Source organism: Aspergillus homomorphus (genome assembly GCF_003184865.1).
Source record: "Aspergillus homomorphus CBS 101889 unplaced genomic scaffold BO97scaffold_41, whole genome shotgun sequence".
Taxonomy (NCBI): domain Eukaryota; kingdom Fungi; phylum Ascomycota; class Eurotiomycetes; order Eurotiales; family Aspergillaceae; genus Aspergillus; species Aspergillus homomorphus.
In genome coordinates, this window is record NW_020291927.1 from 2,311 (window position 1) to 23,990 (window position 21,680).

Below are 21,680 nucleotides of genomic sequence, written 5' to 3' on the forward strand. Positions count from 1 at the left end.
CGCCCTACCCGAGTGCAGTGGCCGCTGAACGAGTCAGTCATTGGTCGGTGCCTAAATGGTGCTGCAGCGAGTTTTCTGGAAGATTGCCGCGTTGGAACCATGGCTCAGTCCGCAAAGGCAACGTAATACTACCAGTATCTGTTGTGACCGGATGCTCGGGTGCCGAGAGGCTCAAATTGGAGGAGGAACAGTGCACGAATACCCAGAATACCAGAGCCTTACGGTACGGTATCTCTGCCCTACGCCTCGTGCCGACCCACACCCACTGACCAACAGCCAATGCACGCTCGCCCCGGGCGGGGAAGAGGCCGCATCAGCCAGCCCTGTGACAAGTCTAAACCGCGCCCTTTAAATACTAATCTGTTCCCCTCCTCGTCAGCTTCTCCTTTCTTCTACTGTTGAATACTGATTTTTGCATCGCATCCTGGGGTCACTTGGAAGAGAGAACCAAGTCTAGATTACCTCTTACGTGGCATAACAGCCTTAGACATTCGCTGTTCTTGATCAGTAGACACCCCCACCATCTTTAATCCCGTCGGATATTCTTATCCGCTCGCACACCGACACATCAACCCGACATCTCTCGTTGACTCCGATCGTCTGATCGCCCCTCATTCTCCCAAACAACCCCCTTTCCCATCAATTGATGTACTATCAGAACTCCGGTTATTCTCAGGGCTGGTCGGGGGGTTACCCGCCTCCTTCTCATCAAGGGAGCTGGGGACCGCCGCCTCCTCACCACCAACAGTGGGTTACCTACCCCTCATCCAGGTAGTTTGACTAGCAGCAGACTGATTTCCGTTTAGATATCCCCCTAGTCCACAGTACTATCCTCCCCCAGGACCTCCTCCGAGCCATCAGTACTCTCCGCCTCCGGGACCTCCCCCAGGACATCAATATCCTCCGCCGTCCGGACCTCCTCCGTCGCACTACTACTCCTCGTCGGGGGGTTACCCAGCCTACCCATCTCCGGCCCCATCCCCCTATGGCTATCCTCACACCCCGACTCCCCCTCCCCAGTCCTCGTCACCAGGCCATACACGATCCTATCACAGTCAGTCCGCCTCAATCTTGGACCGAGCCACCTCTAACTTTACCGCCTAGGTCACTCCCAATCATGGGGCTCCCTCCCACCCCGTCCCCCGCAAGAGGCACAGCAATTCGGCAAGGGCGCGCCGTCCAACTACCGATTCCAGTACTCGAACTGCACAGGACGTCGGAAGGCACTTCTGATTGGAATTAACTATATCGGCCAACCGAACGCGCTACGCGGCTGCATCAACGACGTGACCAACATGTCGACCTTTCTGAACGAGAAATTCGGCTACCGCCGCGAGGACATGGTCATCTTGACGGATGACCAGGAGAACCCGATGAGCCTGCCCACCAAAACCAACATCCTTCGGGCCATGCAATGGCTAGTCAAGGATGCGCAACCGAACGATTCGCTCTTCATTCACTTCTCCGGTGCGGTACCCCCCAAAATCAACCAACTAGCCGTGCTTCACTAACAGGTTATGTTAACTAGGCCACGGAGGGCGCACCCCCGACCTCGACGGCGACGAAGAAGACGGTAAGGCAGTATCCTCCTCAGATCTCCCAGCCAGCACAACTGACCCACCCAACCAGGCTACGACGACGTAATCTACCCCCTCGACTACCGCACAGCAGGCCACATCGTCGACGACGACATGCACGACATCATGTACATTCTCATTCACTCCCCCTCACCATACCCCCCCGTACTAACATATAAACAAAGGGTCCGCCCCCTCCGCCCCGGCGTCCGTTTAACCGCAATCTTCGACTCCTGCCACTCCGGCACAGCACTGGACCTCCCCTACGTCTACTCAACCCAAGGCATCCTAAAGGAGCCCAACCTCGCCAAAGAAGCCGCAATGGACCTATTCAGCGCCTTCCAGTCCTACGGCAAGGGCGACCTCAGCAGCGTCGCGCAGACGGCCATCGGGTTCTTCAAGAAGGCCGCCAACGGCGACACCGCGCGCCAGCGCACGATGCAGACCAAGACCTCGCCTGCGGATGTGGTGATGTTTTCGGGATCGAAGGATACGCAGACTTCGTGGGTTCCCTTCCTCTTCTGCTATGATGCGAGAATAGCCTGTCCCCTCTGTCTTTCTCGCTACGGCCAATCAGCCTCAAAGCTAACGCACCCAACAGGGCCGACACATTCCAAGACGGCGAGGCGCGCGGCGCGCTGAGCTGGGCGTTCATTAAGACGCTGCAGCAGCGGCCGAATCAGAGTTATCTGCAGCTGTTGAATTCGATCCGCTCTGAGTTGGAGGGCAAGTATACGCAGAAGCCGCAGTTGAGTTGTAGTCATCCTCTTGGTGAGTTTGCTTCTGTTCTTTGAGAGGAGGGCAGGCGTGGTGCTAATTTGTTTGTGATAGATACCAATTTGCTTTTTGTGATGTGAGGTTTCTCTTTCCTGAGAGTTGAGTATAAGTTGGAGTAGCGTATAGTATATTGTTAGCGAGGGTATTTTTATTTATACTTATATATTCTGATGAGCGCGCGAGCAGTGAGGTTGGATTGACTGTCTAAAAGCAAAGCAATCCAAGCGTCCTCGCTACGGTTCTACCATCAACTAGTAACCACACCATAAGATAAGATAATCGTTCATGAATCTACAAGACATAATGCACGCTATGCTCTCCCCACCCACTCACCCACCCCCCATAGCAACCCCCAGGCAAAAAAACTAATCCTCCTCCCCACCAACCTCCGCATTCAGAAATCTCACAAACGCATCCGGCACCTCCTCCGCCTTTAACCCACCCCCACTAGCACTCGCATGCGGCCCAGCAACATACGCCCGATTCAACGCAATCCACTGCCTCCGCAACCTCTGCAACTTCGGCAAAGCGAGCACCCCGCCCGCGCCCGCAAGCTCATCCGTCGGCCCGGACCGCGCGACATGCGCCGGCACGAACACCGCGATCGATGCCTCGGGCACGGGGATGCTGAACCCTGGGTGCTGTGATCCCTCACCACCCTCTCTGGTAGATGGCAAGGCTAACGCCTCCTCGGCGGAGGGGTGGCGGAGCGTGAAGTCGCGGATTGCGGAGACGATGGCTGAGGTCCGTTTTTCGAGGCTGTAGAGTGCTGAGGACGAGGTGCTGGCTGGGAGGGCGGTGGCTTGGTGCGGTTTGATGCGGGGGCGGCCTAGGGGTGTGCGGGTGCCAGAGGTGGTGGCGGAGGTGAAGGTCGAGGGGGCGAGGCTGGCGGTGTCGGAGGGTGAGAGGTGCGTATTGTTCAGTGAGGAGGTCGTTAGGTTGAGGAGGGTGCTTGCGCTTTGTTCTTCGGAGGGTGTATCCGGGTGCTGGGACGGGTGCGGCACCCCCGTTAATGCGGTCCAGATCGCCGCGATGGGCGGCGTCGCGTCCTCCCACGGGACCGTGAATAGCGGCTTGTCCCAGCGGCTGTGCATGCTGGGTTCCTCGTACCGGAAGATGAGGTTGTTGAGGAGGTCGCGCGGGTAAGGGTCTTCTTTGTCGGTGGTCGCGGGTTCCCCGCTGGGTGCCTCTGCTTCGGTGGGCGGAGCTTGAACTTCTCCTTCTCCGTCTCCTTCTATGCGCTGAGCTTGACCTGATGCACCAGTATCCCTCGCCTCATCGCGCCGAATCCGCGCCTCGTTATTCGCAACGCATTGATCGATCGGCGTACCGACGTGCACCTTTTTTCCGTCGCACGTTAGTACCCGTACCAAACCCCAGTCAAACAATGCGGCTAATCGGCAATTGACATACCACACACGAACTCGTCTTCAATGCCTTCGCCTCACACCACAGCTGATACCGGTACCCCTTGATGTAATTCATCCCATCCAGAATCACGAAACTGTCCTTCCCGAGTGCGCGCTTCGCCCGCGCGTACGCCACCCCGCGCGACTCCTTCTCTGTGCGCGCATGATCGTAGACCGTCCGCGGGTGCGATGGGTCGTGTGTCGGAACGACGTGTACCTTGAACCGCGGCTTGCTCTCGGGGAACACGCCTGAGGCGTAGAGCTCGTTCTGTGTTGCTTCGAGTTGTGCGGCGAGTTGGTTGGCGCGGTAGGTTAGGCCCGAGCAGGGGTAGCCCGTTAGGACTATGAGCTTTGCGAGGGGTTAGTATTTGGGTTTGGGAAGTGAATTGAGGAATGTGGCTTACTGGCATGGTGGGGGTGTGATGAGGGAGGAATGGTTGCGGTGGTTGTTACGGTGGTTGCGTCGGGTTTGGGGATTTTTTTGTTGCGCGGGGCTGCGGGCGGTCGGTGGGGTACTCTACTGTACTGTCTGTACATGTGACTTTGGCGGGTGGTAAGGGTATACAGTTCTACACCCGTTGCTCGTGCTGAACTTTCTACATGGGGATTGATGTGTGCTGAGGTTTGTAGTGACCTTGTCAAGGTATATATGAGTGTATGTATATGTAGAATCGATATAGAGATATAGGCGTCTATCCCGAATCACTTTGTACCCCGCCTCAACACCGCAATGCAACCCAATTTATTTCATTTGTCTCGTGCATGCAACAGCGAATCCTCGCAATCGCTGCCTACTTCAATTCCTCGTCCGCCCACCGAATCTCATACCCGAACACCGTCTTTCGCAATCTCTCATCCTAGAATCCTACAGTCAGCAAGCCAGCCAACCACCTCACACCGACAGAAAACTCACCCCAGGATCATTCTCAAACAACACATCATCCATGACCTTCTCGAAGATCTTGGTCACGCGAAATCCATTCTCCTCGGCCAGCGGGAAAAACTTCTCCGTCTTGGGCAACAGCCACGGCTGGTAGGGGGTGAAGATGACGAGGGCCACGGACTCGGGGCTGCGCTTGAGCGTCTCGCGCATCGTCTTGATCAGATTCGGGTGCTCGCGGTGGCTGTACACGACGTCGGCCATGATGAGCAGATCGAAGCCCTCGCTGCGCGCGCCCTCGGGCAGGTACGCCAGCAGCGGCGCGACCGACGCCCCCCACTTGTACCCGTCGACGTGCAGGGTCGACTCGCTCCCGATCAGCGACGCCGACAAGCCCGCGTTGTGCCGCATGTTCTCGACCAGGTCCACGTCCGGATAGTCGGTCATCACGGCCGTGCGCGCGCCCTTGATCGCGCTGACGATGCTGGGCACGCCCGCCGCGGCGCCGATCTCCAGCACGTTCTTGCCCTTAACGAGTGTGTCGGCGTGTCGTTCGATGTAGTGCGAGCTGGTGCGGCCTGCATTCCAGAGGAGGTTGCCCTAGAACCAGAAATTTGACAGGTTAGTTTTAAGCTTCGGGTAAGGCAAAAAGGCAAGAGGGGGCGCATGTACGTAGAGAGGATGACTGCCCACCAGGCGCACGCGCACCGTCTGCCCGCTCAGCATGTGATGCTCTGCAAAGGTGGGCTCCGGTTCGGGCTCGTAGAACCCCTCCGGGTCCTGGAACATGTCCCCGACGCCGATGTTGTCCTCGTCCGCCATTGTCGGTCGCTCGGGTCGGTGGTTCAGCGGGTGCTCCGGGATAAGAGGTGCATTGCGGGCAACTGATGCAAATGATGCGCGCCGTGGACGATAATTTCTCTATCGCGATAGTGCCGAGTGGAGCATTCTGGTGGGGGAGTACTCGTTTGGGTTTAGTCTGACTTGCGGGCAGGTCACATGTAGTCACGTGAAGCGGACCACAGCCGTGACGGGCGGACTATCAATAATACGATACAATTCCGGTACCTGCGCTCAGCAGCATTCCGCAGCAGAAAACCCCGCGTGGGGTTGCCGACCGGGTAATTATCGGACATGGCATTACCATCTTTGGCTCAACGGGTAAGAGTTTTTTGCCGGACTGTTAGGAAGACCAACAACTGATTGTTCCAATAAGGCAATCTTGGCGATCTTCCAAGAAAGTCCCTCCATTCAAGGTTCAAAGTTCCTTTAGTCCTTTCAATAATGATTGCTCATTGCTCAAGGAGACAATCAGCCTTGCAGTCCAAGACGTACCTTGCGTCAAAAGTACGTATGCCTCCATTTAGCCTGGGGTGCATACATACATACATAAAAAGGCTTTGCTTTGGGTTTTCTGGGGTCTGGTTCGGTTTCATCATCCAGTTGTCGAAGAGTTGCACTTTTGCAGCTTATCGGCCTATCCAGTTGGAGATTGTTGGAGATTGCCGGACGTCATACCGCGGTCTATCCGCTCTCGCGCCCCACGTGTTGCTGCGACTTTTTTTTTACTGTTCTTACTGACTACTTTTAACTATCTTTCTTCTCTGATCTTCTTCCTACACTATTTAGTCCTTTCTCATCAGGCCATATCCCCTCCCTCTCTTTTCAAGACTGAGAGGCAGTTGGTTTCTACCGGACTCCACCGGATCAGTCCACGCTGTTGCTACGGCTTGCAGCACATAGTGTGAAGGAAAACCTGTACAATTTTTGGTTGTTAGATAGCCCACCTTTGTCTAGTCTGTCTAGTCTGTCTAGTCTGTCTAGTCTGTCTAGTCTGTCTAGCCTGTCTAGCCCCGTCTAGCCTTCTTTCACCTCATCTTTATCATTGTCTTGGTCTTGGTGTGTCTGGCTTATATCCTGCATTCCCGCCATTCTACACTACGTTCACGATAACTTCTACCTTCATCACCATCAAACCACCACCTTCTATCTACCCTGACGCACCTCCAACCCATCACCAAACACACACAATACATCACATCACCACACAATCCTCACCCTCATCAAGAACCAACAAACCAATAATGGCAACCATCAACCCGCAAAACCAAGCCACCACCTCCCCCTCGGGAACCGTCCCGCAACCCCCCAACCCCCTCAATCTAGCCGCCGCCGCGGCCGCAGCAGTGGCAGTCAGCAACAGCAGCAACAACAACAACCACCCATCTACCCAACTCCCCGTGCCTATGACCGAGCAACAACAGCTACAAAATCCCCAAGCAACAGATAACTACCCACACCAGATCACCGGGTCAGGCGGTCCCACCGCCACAGCGCCGTTCCTGCGGGATTTCAGCCTCGTGGCCGAGGCGGCTAAACGGGCGCAGATGTCGGTGATGGTACGCGATCTGGAGAGCGTGACTCTATAGACTTGCCTGCTGTCTCCGTCTACCTAGACTATACTACAAACAAAACGGTCGTCTAAACTCAGAGCGAACGGGAACGATGCGATAAAATCGGTAGTGGGGGAATATGATGAGTCGGGGCTGGATCGCCGACTTGGTTCTTCACGGTTGGATTTACGGGTGTAAAGAAGACGGCTACTGCCGTATGGATAATATGAGGACTTGATGGTGCTGATACGATGGATAAGGCATCGAGCTTCGCCCACCAAAAACCAGTACTCGAGTCTGAGCGAAGACGGATGGAATGCCTGCATACTGACCTGTCGACCTCACTGGGTACTCTCGAGAGCAAGCTAATCATCCTGACTTTCATCCTGGATATCACTCATCTGCTTGATTTATGTTCTGTTATTTATGTTATGTTCTGGCAACATTCATTTTCATTTTCGGGTTAAAACTCAACTCACGCAAAGCGCTAATGGTGAACGAGGAACGCATGGTGTCGATGGAAAGGAAATAGTGGGGTCTACACAACAATTATAACTGCCGAATATTTCTGGGCGTTTTTTTTCTTTGCTTGCTTCGCTTTACATGACTGGAAGAGCTGTCATAGATGATACACGAGTCTCTTTACGATTTACTTCAATTGAACTATTGAACTGGAGTTCGAATGCACAGACGTATCCCCTCGTTAACAGGCAGGTATACTGATCAAGATGCTAGGCACTAGATATGTACCACAAGAGCCGTTCCGTCCCGTCTGAATGCCAACCCGGAGATTTAACTGTAGGTACAGTACTTGTAGCGATGTGACACGGCAAGTTGGTGCTAGCTATCTTTGAGTATCCATTGGTGTATATCTCAGTGGGGGATGTGAAGTAGCCCTGTCTGAAGGATGGGTAAGTAATTACTGGGTTCCATCCCAGCAGAGCTCTATTGGTATATTGCTGTAGTGACAGCTCCCTGGTAGGTATCTTCCTCCTGCCAGGAGGATACCAGGCACCAACACCGCACTACCTCTACTGACACCTACCTATCCCCCTCCCTACTCCCGAGATCAAATCCGCAAAGTACCACATACCACCACGAATCAACCCCCGGATCAGACTCCGTATCTCCCAAGCGGTGAAGAAAGTCCAGCGATATACACCCGCTAAAGTAGAAGCCAAGCCTGGACTATCGGCGGACTGTGAATCCAGCCTACCCCTACCCTAGTCTATCAACTATAGAAGTATATTATAGGGCATGCATCATGGGTAGTTTATTGGATTCGAATACGAAATCAGGCTGGTTGTGTGCATGTACATTTATTTATATTCATGTACATGTGTGGTTTGATTTTTGGCGGGTGCGGAATTCCCATCCTGTTATTCTGGGTTAAAATCAAAGGTAGGAAGATAGGTGTGTGGGTGTAGCTGAGATCTGAGGTTGGGTCTCGCTATGCTCAGACACGGTTATTAGGTGGATTGTGGTATAAGAAGCTGCGCCAGCTTCCCGCCATGTATCGTAAGATTTATGTAAGGACGTACAACACTGCAGGTCACTGTACATGTACAGTACATACCTCCTCCGAAACTGTCGGAGCTGCCAGCTGCGGGGAAGGAACAGCAACACCGTGACGACAACGCATGCAAGCAGGACGAGTGGGTATGTAAGGGTCGGTGTAGATTGTGGAATGGCACCCACCACTGTACCACTGTCCGTAAGATGTATAATGTATGTATGTACATGAACTATATTCGAGACTGGTCTATCGTGCCTGGGCCTGGCTGAGAATCGCTCGGGCTCGTACCGAACACGTCAAGCAAACTAATGTATAAATAACATGCATGCGTTGTCTGGTTCAATGGGTTTTGTTTGTCCTTGATGAAAGGGTCAAGCACACTCATTTGATAGGTGGTCGAGAAAAAGAAAATAAATAGTTGTGGCGAAAAAAAAATTTGGCAGAAAAAGCACGGACCGAGAATGATCAACACCAAACACCGAGCTAATGCAGATGGATAACAAAAGTCCCCCAAATTAAAGGAGAGAATAAGATAGAAGAAGAAAGAAAAATATAAGGGGAGGATGAAGAAAAGAAGGAGGTTTAAACCAGGTATTATGGTATAAAATAGCATGTTTAGAAAGCGGTATAAGGATCGAATGACGGCCGCCTTTGGCTCGCTTCGCTGAACTCCGATGCAAAAGGTGCGAATTTTTCGGTTGCGCATGCGTGTCTGTGCGTCTTCCCGGGTCGATTTAGAACTGATGGGGTGGTGATGGTCGGAGTCCCTGGCGACGAACAAGCGTCACGTGAATGATGATGAGGATGATGATGTTCGGTTTAAGGTCATGGCCATCTGATGCGATTATGGTGGTATGATGATGGCGATGCAGACAGATGTTGAGATGGCAGCCATTAGATCTGCGTCGACGCGCCGATCAGGTTCGGCTGCGAGATACTGGCGGCCTGGCCCGGTCTGAACTTCTTCTTGCGCGAGAAGCTCACGCTCAATCGACGGCTGAGTCTCCGGACTGGCCCTGGAGACGGGGCGGCTTCTGCTGTTGAAAACACCGACATGGGTCGAGCTTTGGGCGGTTGCGGATGCGCCGGCACCGGGTAGTAGTCCATTGTTGGGCTGGTGATGGAGGTGCTGGACATCACGGCCTCCTCGTCAATGCCGAAGAACGATTGGCGCCGTCTGCTGAGCAGCTTCTCGCTGCTGCTCTGGAGGGAGATGTCCTCGACGATGTCGTCGAGGGCGTGGGAGAAACGACGGAGAAGCTTAGGCTTCTCGCAAATCGAGGGGGCGCGCTGCTCCAGACCGTACATCTGCAGCGGGGTCGACTCCGGAATGTCCTCCCTCACGGGCGTGGAATAGTAGCGAGGGATTTTGTAGTGTTCTGGTCGACGACGAGGGGCAGGCGGAAACCAGACATGGTGATGCGGAGATTGTTGGGAGACGGGGCTTCCGGAGTAAGAGGAACGAGACGAATCGGTGGAGGCGGAGTTCAACATCCTTTTCTTCTTCCGGTAGTGTGTTAGGAGTCGGTGGGTGCGTGAAAGGAAAGAAAAGAAAGAAAGATGGTGTTAGGGGAGGGAAGAAAAGAAAGTTGTAACCAGGTAACCAGGTAACCAGGATAGGACGAGGGAGGCTGAAGAACGATAGTGAGAGGATCCAAGGTGATAGACAATAGATGATACGATAGACGGCGGTAGTTGCAGCAGGGGGCGAATTATGGTGGTGGTTCTGGTGGTAGTGGGAGGAACAGGGGTAGAAACGAGAGGCTGTGAGACCAACTCTCAAACGAGTCAGATGGTTTGTCTGTACTCGGTGTCGGGATGGGATGGGGGTTTAAAGAAAAGGTACTATAATTATAGCAAGCCAAGCAAAGAAGGACGAGAAGCGACTAAAAGGGGAAAAGTGGGGGCATCCGGAGCATTCATTCACTGATTGATGGATGCGATGGATCCAGTTGCTCCAGTCAAATTCGAACTGGGAGAGTGGCCGTGGTGGTATTTCCGTGTAATCGGTACCAGCAGTGTATATGAAGGCAGGAAGTGCAGGAAGAAGAGGAAGAGGAATAGGAAAGATGGTAAGTAGCAGGGAGATGAGTTCAATGTCCAGTACTTAGAAAATTGACTGCAGTTGAACCCTCTCTTCCTGCTTCTAAACAGTATAACCCCTCCTTTAGACGGTATCAATCAATCACTGATCACCTATCAAGATTACCTAGCCGCCTGACTGCGCCGTGTGCCGTGGGTAGGAAGCAAGCCGATTGGGGTGAGCCAACCGCCGTCAAAAGGACTCCCATGACGCGGCAATTGCGGCGTCAACCACTCACTGCCCTCGACTCCATTGTCTCCATGTTCACCACGGTTCCATGGTTAGTCGCTCCAGCTGAAACATGCATGGATAGACATCGTTTGACATCTTCCGTTGACGCGCCGTTGGGTGATGCATGGGTGGTGTGTACGTATCTGAGTGTGAACCTTGCCAAGAAGGAGTGACATCGAAGCAGACAGAAACAAACAGAGCAAAACCGGGATCCGTCGGCATAAACCATGATTCTTGCTTTTTGCATCACTGCTCCGTAACCATCATTGATGTCCCTGATTACCCTGAACACCTACCCCATACTCTTCTCGGTAAACCCTCATACCTCGTCCCGATCATACCTCCCCATTACCAGACGTGCAATACTGCGCTCATCCGAGGGAACCACCCGACTAGAGGACTAGCGGGAGGAGCAGAGCCAGCCACATTGCCCGCTGGCCGCAAGGTGAAACATCGCCCAGTGTCGACTAATCAGATCCAACTTGCTAGTGTCAAATCGGTTAAAGGAAATGATCTCATCGCACGCAGGGGGTGGAGAATAAGGAAAGACGGGCATGTGCACTGTATTGCACTAGGATTGGTCTGCTTTTTTTTTTCCTTGGCCGCCCGCCCCGGGAGACAGTTGCAGTATTCGGATGTTGCTTAGCGAACTGAAGTACTGAATTGAGAATGGCGTTTTCGGAGGACCTTGGGGTGGAAATGCGCAGCAATCATTCAACTCTAAACTGGATCCCGATGAACCTGCGGTTCGCCGATCACAACTGCTTATTATTGACATGATACGGAGTAGTCTACTCAACACGTAAAAAAGGTATGTGCGGCTCACTTTGCCTCACTCACCGGTTGTTCCCGCGAGTAATGCAAGAAAGTCTCAATTGCCCGACAGTCCGGGCGTGTGCCTACCGAGGGCCGGAGAATAGAAGCTCAGACATGAGCTTGAATTTTCTTTCGAGTTAGGCAGAAGCATAAGCCACGGAAGAGATCAAGCTGACCATACTGGGATCTATCACGACGATTAGACTAGACTACAGATAGACAAGCAGACAAACGGACATAAACACTGCCCGCTCCGCATGGGTTCCACAGTAGTCAAGACTTTCTGCTTCTTCACCCGACGTCCGGAGTAGAGTATGGGTCACCGACGAATGACGCGTTGCCGATTTGCATGTCATATTGTGCGGGCAGTCAATCCAACACGACCGTTGACTCCGTTCGGTGGCAAGATCTGGGAGAATGAATGACCTGGCCACTGGCCAGAGCTCAGCTCTGACTGGCTGCAGCGCATCTGGGTCCTGATGTGCAACACCAGTGTCCCATGGATAGGGTTGACGGACGACGTTTTCTCTTAGATCTCCACATCTAGAATTAGTTGCTTGCGGATGAGATAGATCTCGCTGTCGCATACCATCTGGTGTTCTAGAAACAAGCTGGCGAGTTGCGATGGCGGTTTTGTGTGCCTGATCATCATAGCCGACAGGAATACGGAGTAGTAGTCTCCTGTCTGGCAGATCCCCACATCTCCCATCGCCAACGTTGGCCGCAGTCGCACGAACAACGTTGGATAGATCTTCGCCACTAGTTGAGAACCAGACGGCCGGGTCCCGGCGAATCGATCATGCAGGTCTCCTCGTTCGTCCGTGCTATATTTGGCTCTGCGGGTTACTTTCAATCCTTGTGACCAGGATGTATGGCGTAAACACCGCAAAGCAACTGAGCATCATGAGCATCCACTGGATAACCGGGCGCAATGCGAGGTCTTGCTTACGAAGTCATTCCATAATGTACTACCGGCTGAAGCGACGTCTCCAGTCCACGGAGCCTTATTCCCTCGACAGTCCGTTCCCATCAGTCTTAGTCCGAGCGATATCGCGTCGCAATGCCAGCGATACTTCGTGGATGCATAAACAAAATCCACCGGTCGAGCACCAGAACGCAAAGACGTGCGCGCGTGCAGTCGTCAGTCACGCACTGTCCATAGACATAGTCTCGTTGGACGGCCTGTGCGAGACATTGGATCTGGTGATGGTAGCCACTGGCCACTAGTTAGTTAGTCCTCCAGCTGACGCGCAGCCAGCATTGACAGTATGCAAAGTTGTCAACTTGCCACAGACTCTGCCAGAGGCCGTACACTCCGTGTCCTCCCAGGATTTAAGACATGATAATACCCCTCTTCCTTTTTCAGTAGCCAGAAGCCAGACTGTCCCTAGACTACAGTCAGTGGCACTAACCTCTTCCCTGAAAGTCCAGTCCAACCCAACCCAACCCAACCCTTTAAAAACAACCAACCAGCGAGGATCATATGCGGGACAAACCACCCTCCACCATCCGCGCCCACGCCCACGCCCAGCGGAGCCCAAAGCACAGCCATCCACCTCAAGAGCAAATCGACCCCTAATCAAAGTCAAAACCAAACACAAAACCCAAAACAGACACTAGCCAGGGGTTAAAACCCTCAGAAACCTCACGCATTTACCCAGACATCAGAACCCAGCTCGCAGCCGTTATCGCCATAACGCAAATAACATAGATACGCAGCGCAGCCATCAGCATCATGCATGAAACCACCCCTGTGGAGGGCCGACATAGTAAACCTAGTTAGAATAGTTAGACTACTAGTAATTACTAATCCTAACAAGCCGACCCCCTGCGACTCTGCAACCGCCAGAACGCATCTTGAGCATTCTCATTTTACCTTCTCCTCTTGTCCACATCTGGAAATAATCACCTTGAATGTCATCCGCACCACACCAAGAGCCATGGAGGCTGTTCCCGAATCTCAGGATCAACAAGCGACAGCTGAAACTCCCCTGCTACAACGAACATCACAATGCGATGATGAAGAGCCAACGACGACACCTCACCCGCACTTGACCCGCGTGGTAGTGATTATCATTATCTGCATCTTCCTGCTCGAATTGGGTGACTACATGATGCGGGCACCTTCCATGCGGATTCTGGAAGACATCACCTGTAGGAAGTTTTACGGATCCACCACTCCATTCGACTCCCACGGCCCTCGACCTATCCCCGAACATGAATGCAAGGTCGCGCCTGTACAAGCGGAGATAGCAATGATAAAGGGCTGGGACAATGCTCTCTCTTGTATACCTGCTATCTTTCTTGCTATAACGTATGGGTATGTGGGAGATCGATATGGGAGAAAGATAATGCCTGTTTTGGCCGTGTTTGGTATACTACTGTCACAGCTTTGGGTGCAATTTGTTCGTAAGTTTATGAATTATGAAATCGCCTCAAGAAAGACCAGTGACACTAACTCGTATACTCACAGTTTATTTCAACGACACTTTCGACGTTCGGTGGATATGGGCCGGGAATTTGTTTCTTCTGATCGGAGGTGGCAGTGCTGTTTCCCAGAACTCTATCTATGCCATCGTCGCGGATGTTGCGCCGGAGTCTAAAAGGTGCGACCCTTCATATTCTTACATTACACCATTGTAAACGCTGGGGAACGGACTATTATTCTTATATTTGAGCAAGGGCCCCGTTTTCTTCCAAGTCTCTGCTGCCGCGCTCATATCCACAGTAGTCGGCATTCCATTATCCTGGTTGCTGATGAAAATCGACCCATTTAACGCACTATTAGCCGCTTCCGGCTTTATAGCTCTTGGGAATATGCTGGTTCTCTTCCTCCCTGAAACGCTGCAGCAAGCAAAGAAGAACGATGATGCTGCTCTAAATCACCTCGTCCAAGATTCGCACACCGACGAAGACATCTCACCCACGCGAGCTAAATCGTCAAAGATCGATTTAAGGGTCATGATTGTCAAAGTTGTCCACGATTCTCGCTTCATATTGGCAAACCCCGGTCTCTGTGCTCTTATATTCACATTTATTCCGTCCAGCTTGTCGAACAACAGCGTTTCGATTCTCTTTCAACTTGCCTCACTGAGGTTTCACTGGTCACTGGCAGAGGTGCGCTTCCAAGGAGACCTTCTCCTTCTTACACAGAACCTAACAGTTTCTCTCACACAGGCTAGTTTCCTCCTTCCCTTCAGCTCAGTCACCAACTTTGTAATTCTCATCGGTATCCTGCCAGTGATCTATTCCGTCCTAGGTTCGCGCTTCGGTCTCCGCTCCTCGAGCAAAGATCTCCTCGTCGCGCGTGGTTCTCTCGTGTTCCACATCCTCGGTGCTCTCGCTATCGCTTTCCCTGCCGGTCCCTCGTTCCTATATCTTCGGTACCTTTATATTTGCTTGCGGCGACGGCCATGTTTCCGCCTCACGCTCTCTCCTCACATCATTCGTTCATCCTGATCAAGTCTCCCGTCTGTATGCTGTGCTGGCTATCATGATGACGATTGGAAATATGATTATGGCCCCCTTGCTGTCAAAGGCCTTTTCATTGGGATCGGATCTTGGAGGGAGTTGGAGCGGAATCGTATTTTTGACTGTTGCTGCTTTGTACCTAGTGCTTGGATTGCCATTGTGGATTATTAGGCTGCCGAGTCAAGATGAAGGTATTCATGGCTAAATTGGAAATGGGGAGAGGAAAATTTTTAGAAATGCTTGTCTTCCTCAACTATTAACGCTAAGCGCTAGACAACTAAGAACTGTGCTAAGGAAAAGCTTCAGGGCACTCTTCCCGAGGCAGTACCACCACAATCATGAATGCATAGCAGAACGTCGTGTCGGCTTCGTCGGTAAAGAAAGGGCCGGATGCAACATGATGAAGGAATACTGTCTCGAAGGTCTAAATGAGGCAGGCCTCCTATAGTGAAGAAGGAAGTTCAGTTGTGACAGAACATATACTACACGCTCAAATAATAACCTCACGTGGAAACCCGTCTTCGGAACTCGACTCTCCTTATTTCATAGGAATAGGTAACAATAGTCGTATTTGCACGGCACATGACACTCTGGCGTACAATATCAGCACAATGATCTAGTTATAACTTAGCACATATTCATGTAGGTGGTGTTGATGGGCAGAATCATACTGATGTGAGCTGGAAGGTCGACTATATCCTGATCAGATAATGCATCTTGATACTTAGATTGGTTGAGGGCCCAACGGACGTATTTCTGGCAAGGAAGCTTAAGTATATACCGAACATATAACCCAGAACTTTGCATCACTCACCACGCAATGAAGCTCGTGGTAAACCCCGAGCAACCCTGTCAAAACATTCATCACCAGACTCCCAAACCTCAGGCTAGGCTCTCCTCTTCTGAACGCTCTTCCATCCTAGGCCCCAACTAAATATAAAGGCCGCCCCCGCAGTCCCAGCAACCATATAGAAAACATGCTGAATAGCATCATTGTAAGCGATACCCACACCCACTAAACTAGAATGCGGGATCACAGATCGCATTCCAGATACACCAGCCGACGTAACTTCCGAAACAGAAACGTTTGGTGCGTAGATGGGTAGAAGGTTTGCAAGACCGGTGTTGAAGACTGTGCTAGCGAAGGAAAGCCACAGTGCTCCACCGAAGTTCTGACAGAAATAGAGAAAGGCCATGCTGACGGCGATTTTGGAGGGAGGCAGATTGGTTTGGACTGCTATGAGGGGCTGGTTGAGGTTAGCTGTGTTAGTCATATTGGTCAAATAATCGGACCTTGGTACAGAGTAACTATACCATCTGAAGAGCACAACCGCGCCCCACACCGGCGATTATTTGATACCCAATCCATCCATTTACCCATGCTTGTGTGCGGAGTGACTAGACTCATCAATCCAGATCCGATTGCGGTTAAGAGTGTTCCCGTAACTGCCGAGGGCAGGTAATAACCAAGCCGGGTGACTTTGAACGCATTAGTTACCCACTCATTAGGTTAGAACAGAATGGCGATACATACCCGCTAAGCCAGATAGAAAGCCAGAGATCATTTGAGCAATGACCCCCGGTAGCATATACACGCCACTAAACATCGGTGGTTCGCCTCGCACTCCTTGGAAGTATACAGCCAGGTAGTAAGAACAGATCAGGCTATTTGCATAAAGGAAGAACATAGTCAACGAAGAAGAACAGACAACCCGCTGTTTGATCATTTTCAAGGGAATCATTGCCGCGTCTCCCTTTTTATATTCCCAAGTTAAAAACAATACCAGATTGCCGGCGGACCCACAGAAGAGGTCGATAACCATGGCAGTATTCCAGGGATAAGTCGTTCCACCCCATTCGAGAGCAAGAAGAAACATGACGAGGGTCGGAGAGAGGAGAAGAAAACCTATGATGTCGAGATCGGAAAAGAGAGAAGCAAATTTTATTTCTGATCGCTGCTCTGGTCTGCTAAGACCGTGTTCGGGAAGTGAGATGGAAAGAAGAAAAAGCACTGCCAGGCCCCCGATGGGGAGATTGATGTAGAAGCCTAGTTTGGTTCTTAGTAAATGAGTACACTGTTCTCCGGGGGTTCGAGTATCACGTACACCATCTCCAGGTCGCATATTCCGTCAATGCACCTCCAATCAACGGTGAGGCCACAACGCCTATCTGGCCGCCTGCGAGGATTAGAATCGAAGCGAACGAGGAACTGAAGTTAAACATACATGATCCCACAATGCCAAAGTAAACTGCATTTCAGAGCGGTTAGTAGGATTTCATATGTTTCAGTACCAGACCGTAAGTCAGAACGTAACGTACGAGCTCTCTTTTCAAGAGGTATGAGGCGGACAATATTGTGAGTGCACCGTTCGACACGCCAGAACTCCCCATCCCAGCGATTGCCCTCCCTACTATAAACATATTGGAAGAGGTTGAAACCCCACATACTAATGAGCCAAGCTCGAAAAGGGCGATGAAGGCTATATATGTATACTACGAGATTGTTGGTTTCATGAGGTAGTGGGCAGGCTTATAGCAACTAACCTTGACGTTGAACCGAGAATATACCTTGCCTGACATAGGCTGGAGAGTACAGCTTGGAGACAGTGAGTAATCTTCCACACTTAGTGAAGGCGATGTAAGAGGATAATATACTTACCTTGTTAATAAATACGCACTTCCGTACCAACCAACGCCCGCAGTAGAGTGAAAATCGCTCGTGATTTTAGGGATTGCCTTTTTTTATTAAACCGTGAGTCCACATGACATACTTGGGTAACCCAGCCAGAGGTAATCCACTCACCGTAGCGATTATGGACATATCAAGCATGACAAGCAAAGCGATCGCAATAACCGCAATTATGACCAAGGCCAATTTGACTCCGGAGAGATATTCGTGCTCGACTTCATCTTCATTACCCACGGCAGGGTTACCCTGACTGCTGCTGTTGTTGTTGTTGTTGTTGGGTCGTGAACTTCTCGCTTCTCTCGAGACATTCGTCTCCCTGATCGAATCGGGCCTAGAATTCATTCCGCCTGGTTCTTTCTCAAGATGCAGCATTTCGGGGCAATCGATCGCAATGCTTAAAGTAAAAAGGTGGATCTTGCTTATCATAAACAGTTTCGTTATCATATGGGATGTATGCTCTTCCGCCCCGTAGCCCGGGCAAACCAGAACATACCCCGCTTCTAGGCAGAACTCCATACATAAACCTCACAGTCAGGAAGAATAAAAAGGGCAATCAAATACTCACAGGGGTGAACCCAAATGTTCGAATTGACAAAGGCCTTCCCGTTCTTAAGATGGCGGACGAGAGAATGGATCTCCGCAAATGAATTCTCCCCAAACACCGTCCCATGCTCGTTGAATCTGGAGATGACGCCGACGCCGTGAGTGTCAGCACGGGTATCGAGCGGATTGTCTTTTGCCGGTTCTGCGGCTTGCTTCTGTACACTTGTGAGGACGGTATTGATTGCCAAATTGTTCTTTGTTGGCTTGGTTTACGCTGACCACACCCGTGGAACGGTTATGAGCCTCCACGTTTCCTCCGCACGCTTACTTCAAACGTGACCATATACCTTCGACTGGCATTCAATCTATCTTTGCCATTAATTCGAAGGGTGGCGCTGAGCATGAAACGTGTCCGACTCGGGTGGTTAGAGACGGACGTAATGTCCGGACGCACCAGGCGACAATTGTCACCCCAGTATGAGGGTAAGATCCTAAGTCTCGGTGCGTCTTGGTCCGCAAGTTCTAGATACAGGTCCTCGTCATGCAAGAAGCGGAGGTCTCCAATTGATGTATCTCCCGCCGTGGTTGCCTGCCTTAGACACGATTGAATATGACCTGTGTAGTCTTGGACCTTTCCCTGATCTCTCCTTACAGCTCACTGATCGCAAGAGCTTGGTGTTTTCCACTCCGACCCCGCCCAGAAAAACTGGGAGGTTGTCGAACGATTCGAATGAGAACCTGTTCTCAGCGTAGAATGTCCGTCGGGCTTCATCGTAAAGCTGTCGGCTTACGGACATGATGACCAGTAGATTCTTGTCAGGATTATGCTGCAGCCAGAGCCCATTTTTACTGGGCTCAACGTCCTTGCAGGGCAGGTATTTTCTAAAATTCACTTCCTCGAAACAGGGAAGAAGCCTGTAGACCATAAATCTCAACTCTGATCGACCATTATTCTCAGGTTAGTTAGACGCCCCATCAGAAAACGTGTTTTTCTTTGGTAGTGAGATAATCGGCTGCCCGCCAAATCAAGGTGGAAAACAGGCAATATAGTGGGAAAAGTAAACGTGACAGCGTACCCGGAGGGAGACGAAGAAACAGAAATGACTCTTCACGAAGAAGAACAGTGTCCTCATCGAAAGGAAGTGACCATTTGCGCAGACTCAACCTCCTTCTCCAAGCTGTATGAATACGGACTCGGACTGCAGCTCTAGAGGCAGTGGCATGGCTGTTGACGCCAGCCATGCTCGTCGCCCAGAGAAAAGGTGTTCCCAGAAGAAGTCTTACAAACCGGCTGCTTTGGCAAATGTCGCAAAACGAGACGAGCATTCAGACACCAGCTCCACTGATGATGGTTGCCGTGATAGTGACTCCGCCAGTGACTCTGATACAGATCCCGGAATTGATCCAGATGCCGAGGTATCGTCAGACAGTGATGATGACGGTTACGCAGAGGGCACCAGAAAGAATATTACACGGATGGAAGAGCGATGGGAACGGTATGCGGAATTTCTGTATAGTCGCACCGAAGCATCAGGTACAGGCTAATAAATGTTCAGGTATTGCCGAAAGAGGGAGAAGAAATACAGATCTTTAGCGGGACCAGACGGCAAGTGAGCTGATCCAGCGACTGCACTTCGCAATGCTGGGCAAACGGAATTGACTCTGTTCGTCCGTTGGTGCCTGCGGTTGCGACGGGGCAGAAAACGGCCGGAATCTCAAGCGTATCAAGAAATTCAAGGCTCTGGATACGGACTGGAAATCGTTTCTCCAACACTATGAAAAGCTCACGGAAGGGTTAATGGACGATGCGCTCGGTCGGCGGGTGAGGAAGATTGGAGACGATCTGGTTGCGGGACCAGTCCATCTCGCGTTTATCGACGGCGGCTGTGGTCGTCATTGTGGATTCCTCTGCTACCGGAGACAAGATGGCAGCCTTGCTCTGCTGCTGCTCGTTCTACTGGGAGGGGAGTGCGCGGTATGCCGCCCCTAGACTCGGAGCGCTCGATGTGCTGGCGTAGAGCTCGATCAAGCTCTCTTCCGGCCCACTCTCGCCGCTCACAGCGTCCAGCAGACCGGCCTGCATCTGCGTGGTTGTGACATTGGCGTACGCAGGATAGGCGTTCATTGAGGAGACGTTAAAACAGAAACACGAGATCGCCCCAGAGTGCCTAACTCGCGGCGCTCTGCGCCAGATTCGCGATCACCTGTAGCTTACGGGCGTTATCCAAGGAGTGTATTCCCACCACTGTCTGGATTTGCGGGAGTTCGGTCTCCGGGGTCCAGTGATGTTAAGCCAGACATCGCCGCTAGATTCCACGGAGGAGGCTGGCGATATTGCCGTAGGCTAATGCTTGGATGTTGTCTTTATAGCTGAGCTGCTGGCTGTAGGTGGTTCGTCCGAGTAGCATCCCAGCTAGAAGACATATCGAAGAAGTTCTCATTGTTATTGGAGATTAAGAGACGGAAGGAGCAGAGAAAGAGAAGGCTTAAGAAGGTCTGAGCCGGAAGACTGATCGAAGAATAGCTTGCTGTGCTTGTGTTCGAGTTTATCCAGCGGGTGAATTGCCTCTATTTATAAGGCCCCGGAGTGCACACAATCCTCATACTTGAGCATGAATGAGTGCTTGCCTGATATTTACAGACTGTTACTACCGATGCTAGTCTTGGTTTAGTTTCGGAGGCTGTCAAAAGTTCGTTCTTTGACTAGTAACCAATAAGTTAGTATGGACGAAGGTGCTTCCGTGGAGAATACTAAGCCTGGCTTAGTATTAGAACAGCGTGACATACGAACGAGCTAGTTTAAGGCAACAACAAAACAGTCTCTACTCCGGAGTAATCCGGCCGATGACCATTAGAATCTCATGTAATTAGTAGTGGTTACATTGAGTAGGGCTACTAATAGACCATAGTACTTACTATAGCTAATGGTAAGTCTTTCAGATGCTACCGCAGTTTAGCTTAGGACAAGCATGTCTCGCAGCCTCATCAGAATCCGACCAGGGTCTGAAAAGAATAGGCCTACCACCTAGAAAGTCCCAGCCTTGAACTAGGTCTACTGACCACTACGAAGTGCTTCGTAGAGATTCAGGATTGGTGTATCAATGCTTCTGAGTCAGTCATAGTGTAGATAGGGCCTTCAATATAGCTGTTTACTGGACTCCTCCGATCGCCATTCTCTGTGCCCACTACTGAGACACTGAAAATGAAAGAGTGTGGGCATGGCATTAGCTTGACTTTAGCTTGGCAGTAGCTTGGCAGTAGTCCGGGATTAGCCTCCACCAAGTTAGTAGTGCTT

General features: G+C 51.4%; 9 protein-coding genes across 9 annotated transcripts; 4 read left to right on the forward strand and 5 right to left on the reverse strand.

The window, feature by feature from the left end:
* Window positions 1-397: 397 nt before the first annotated feature.
* Window positions 398-2,607, forward strand: BO97DRAFT_375359 (caspase family protein). The gene is made up of 8 exons (XM_025692984.1): window positions 398-747; window positions 807-1,054; window positions 1,105-1,467; window positions 1,529-1,573; window positions 1,630-1,705; window positions 1,763-2,080; window positions 2,179-2,348; window positions 2,409-2,607. Exons 1-8 carry the CDS (start codon window positions 647-649, stop codon window positions 2,432-2,434), a joined length of 1,347 nt encoding a protein of 448 aa, XP_025548187.1. The 5' UTR covers window positions 398-646; the 3' UTR covers window positions 2,435-2,607.
* A 112-nt stretch (window positions 2,608-2,719) lies between these two features.
* Window positions 2,720-4,200, reverse strand: BO97DRAFT_445699 (putative RNA polymerase II Elongator complex associated protein Kti12; the record flags this gene model as incomplete). Its single annotated transcript, XM_025698575.1, has 3 exons — window positions 4,168-4,200; window positions 3,768-4,112; window positions 2,720-3,694 (listed from the first exon to the last, which is right to left on the reverse strand). Exons 1-3 carry the CDS (start codon window positions 4,171-4,173, stop codon window positions 2,720-2,722), a joined length of 1,326 nt encoding a protein of 441 aa, XP_025548188.1. The 5' UTR covers window positions 4,174-4,200.
* A 250-nt stretch (window positions 4,201-4,450) lies between these two features.
* On the reverse strand, window positions 4,451-5,562 carry efm7 (putative nicotinamide N-methyltransferase Nnt1). Its single transcript, XM_025692985.1, has 3 exons — window positions 5,316-5,562; window positions 4,677-5,243; window positions 4,451-4,620 (listed from the first exon to the last, which is right to left on the reverse strand). The coding sequence occupies exons 1-3, from the start codon at window positions 5,463-5,465 to the stop codon at window positions 4,555-4,557; spliced, it is 783 nt and encodes a 260-aa protein (XP_025548189.1). The 5' UTR covers window positions 5,466-5,562; the 3' UTR covers window positions 4,451-4,554.
* A 1,327-nt stretch (window positions 5,563-6,889) lies between these two features.
* Window positions 6,890-7,072, forward strand: BO97DRAFT_352616 (uncharacterized protein; the record flags this gene model as incomplete). Its single annotated transcript, XM_025692028.1, has 1 exon — window positions 6,890-7,072. The coding sequence occupies one exon, from the start codon at window positions 6,890-6,892 to the stop codon at window positions 7,070-7,072; it is 183 nt and encodes a 60-aa protein (XP_025548190.1).
* A 2,280-nt stretch (window positions 7,073-9,352) lies between these two features.
* Window positions 9,353-10,214, reverse strand: BO97DRAFT_187394 (uncharacterized protein). The gene has a single exon (XM_025690440.1). The coding sequence runs from the start codon at window positions 10,044-10,046 to the stop codon at window positions 9,447-9,449; it is 600 nt and encodes a 199-aa protein (XP_025548191.1). The 5' UTR covers window positions 10,047-10,214; the 3' UTR covers window positions 9,353-9,446.
* A 498-nt stretch (window positions 10,215-10,712) lies between these two features.
* BO97DRAFT_187451 (uncharacterized protein) lies at window positions 10,713-11,690 on the forward strand. Its single transcript, XM_025690441.1, has one exon. It carries the CDS (start codon window positions 10,991-10,993, stop codon window positions 11,510-11,512), a length of 522 nt encoding a protein of 173 aa, XP_025548192.1. The 5' UTR covers window positions 10,713-10,990; the 3' UTR covers window positions 11,513-11,690.
* Window positions 11,691-13,715: 2,025 nt separating this feature from the next.
* On the forward strand, window positions 13,716-15,470 carry BO97DRAFT_459422 (uncharacterized protein). The gene is made up of 4 exons (XM_025699282.1): window positions 13,716-14,091; window positions 14,156-14,288; window positions 14,361-14,799; window positions 14,860-15,470. The coding sequence occupies exons 1-4, from the start codon at window positions 13,794-13,796 to the stop codon at window positions 15,139-15,141; spliced, it is 1,152 nt and encodes a 383-aa protein (XP_025548193.1). The 5' UTR covers window positions 13,716-13,793; the 3' UTR covers window positions 15,142-15,470.
* A 570-nt stretch (window positions 15,471-16,040) lies between these two features.
* On the reverse strand, window positions 16,041-18,184 carry BO97DRAFT_437113 (MFS general substrate transporter; the record flags this gene model as incomplete). The annotated part of the gene is made up of 9 exons (XM_025697829.1): window positions 16,041-16,400; window positions 16,514-16,632; window positions 16,688-17,200; window positions 17,259-17,330; window positions 17,446-17,475; window positions 17,520-17,646; window positions 17,698-17,749; window positions 17,813-17,889; window positions 17,957-18,184. 9 exons carry the CDS (start codon window positions 18,182-18,184, stop codon window positions 16,041-16,043), a joined length of 1,578 nt encoding a protein of 525 aa, XP_025548194.1.
* A 563-nt stretch (window positions 18,185-18,747) lies between these two features.
* Window positions 18,748-19,984, reverse strand: BO97DRAFT_187454 (uncharacterized protein). Its single transcript, XM_025690442.1, has 3 exons — window positions 19,970-19,984; window positions 19,462-19,894; window positions 18,748-19,322 (listed from the first exon to the last, which is right to left on the reverse strand). Exons 2-3 carry the CDS (start codon window positions 19,709-19,711, stop codon window positions 18,925-18,927), a joined length of 648 nt encoding a protein of 215 aa, XP_025548195.1. The 5' UTR covers window positions 19,712-19,894; window positions 19,970-19,984; the 3' UTR covers window positions 18,748-18,924.
* Between the last annotated feature and the right edge of the window lie 1,696 nt (window positions 19,985-21,680).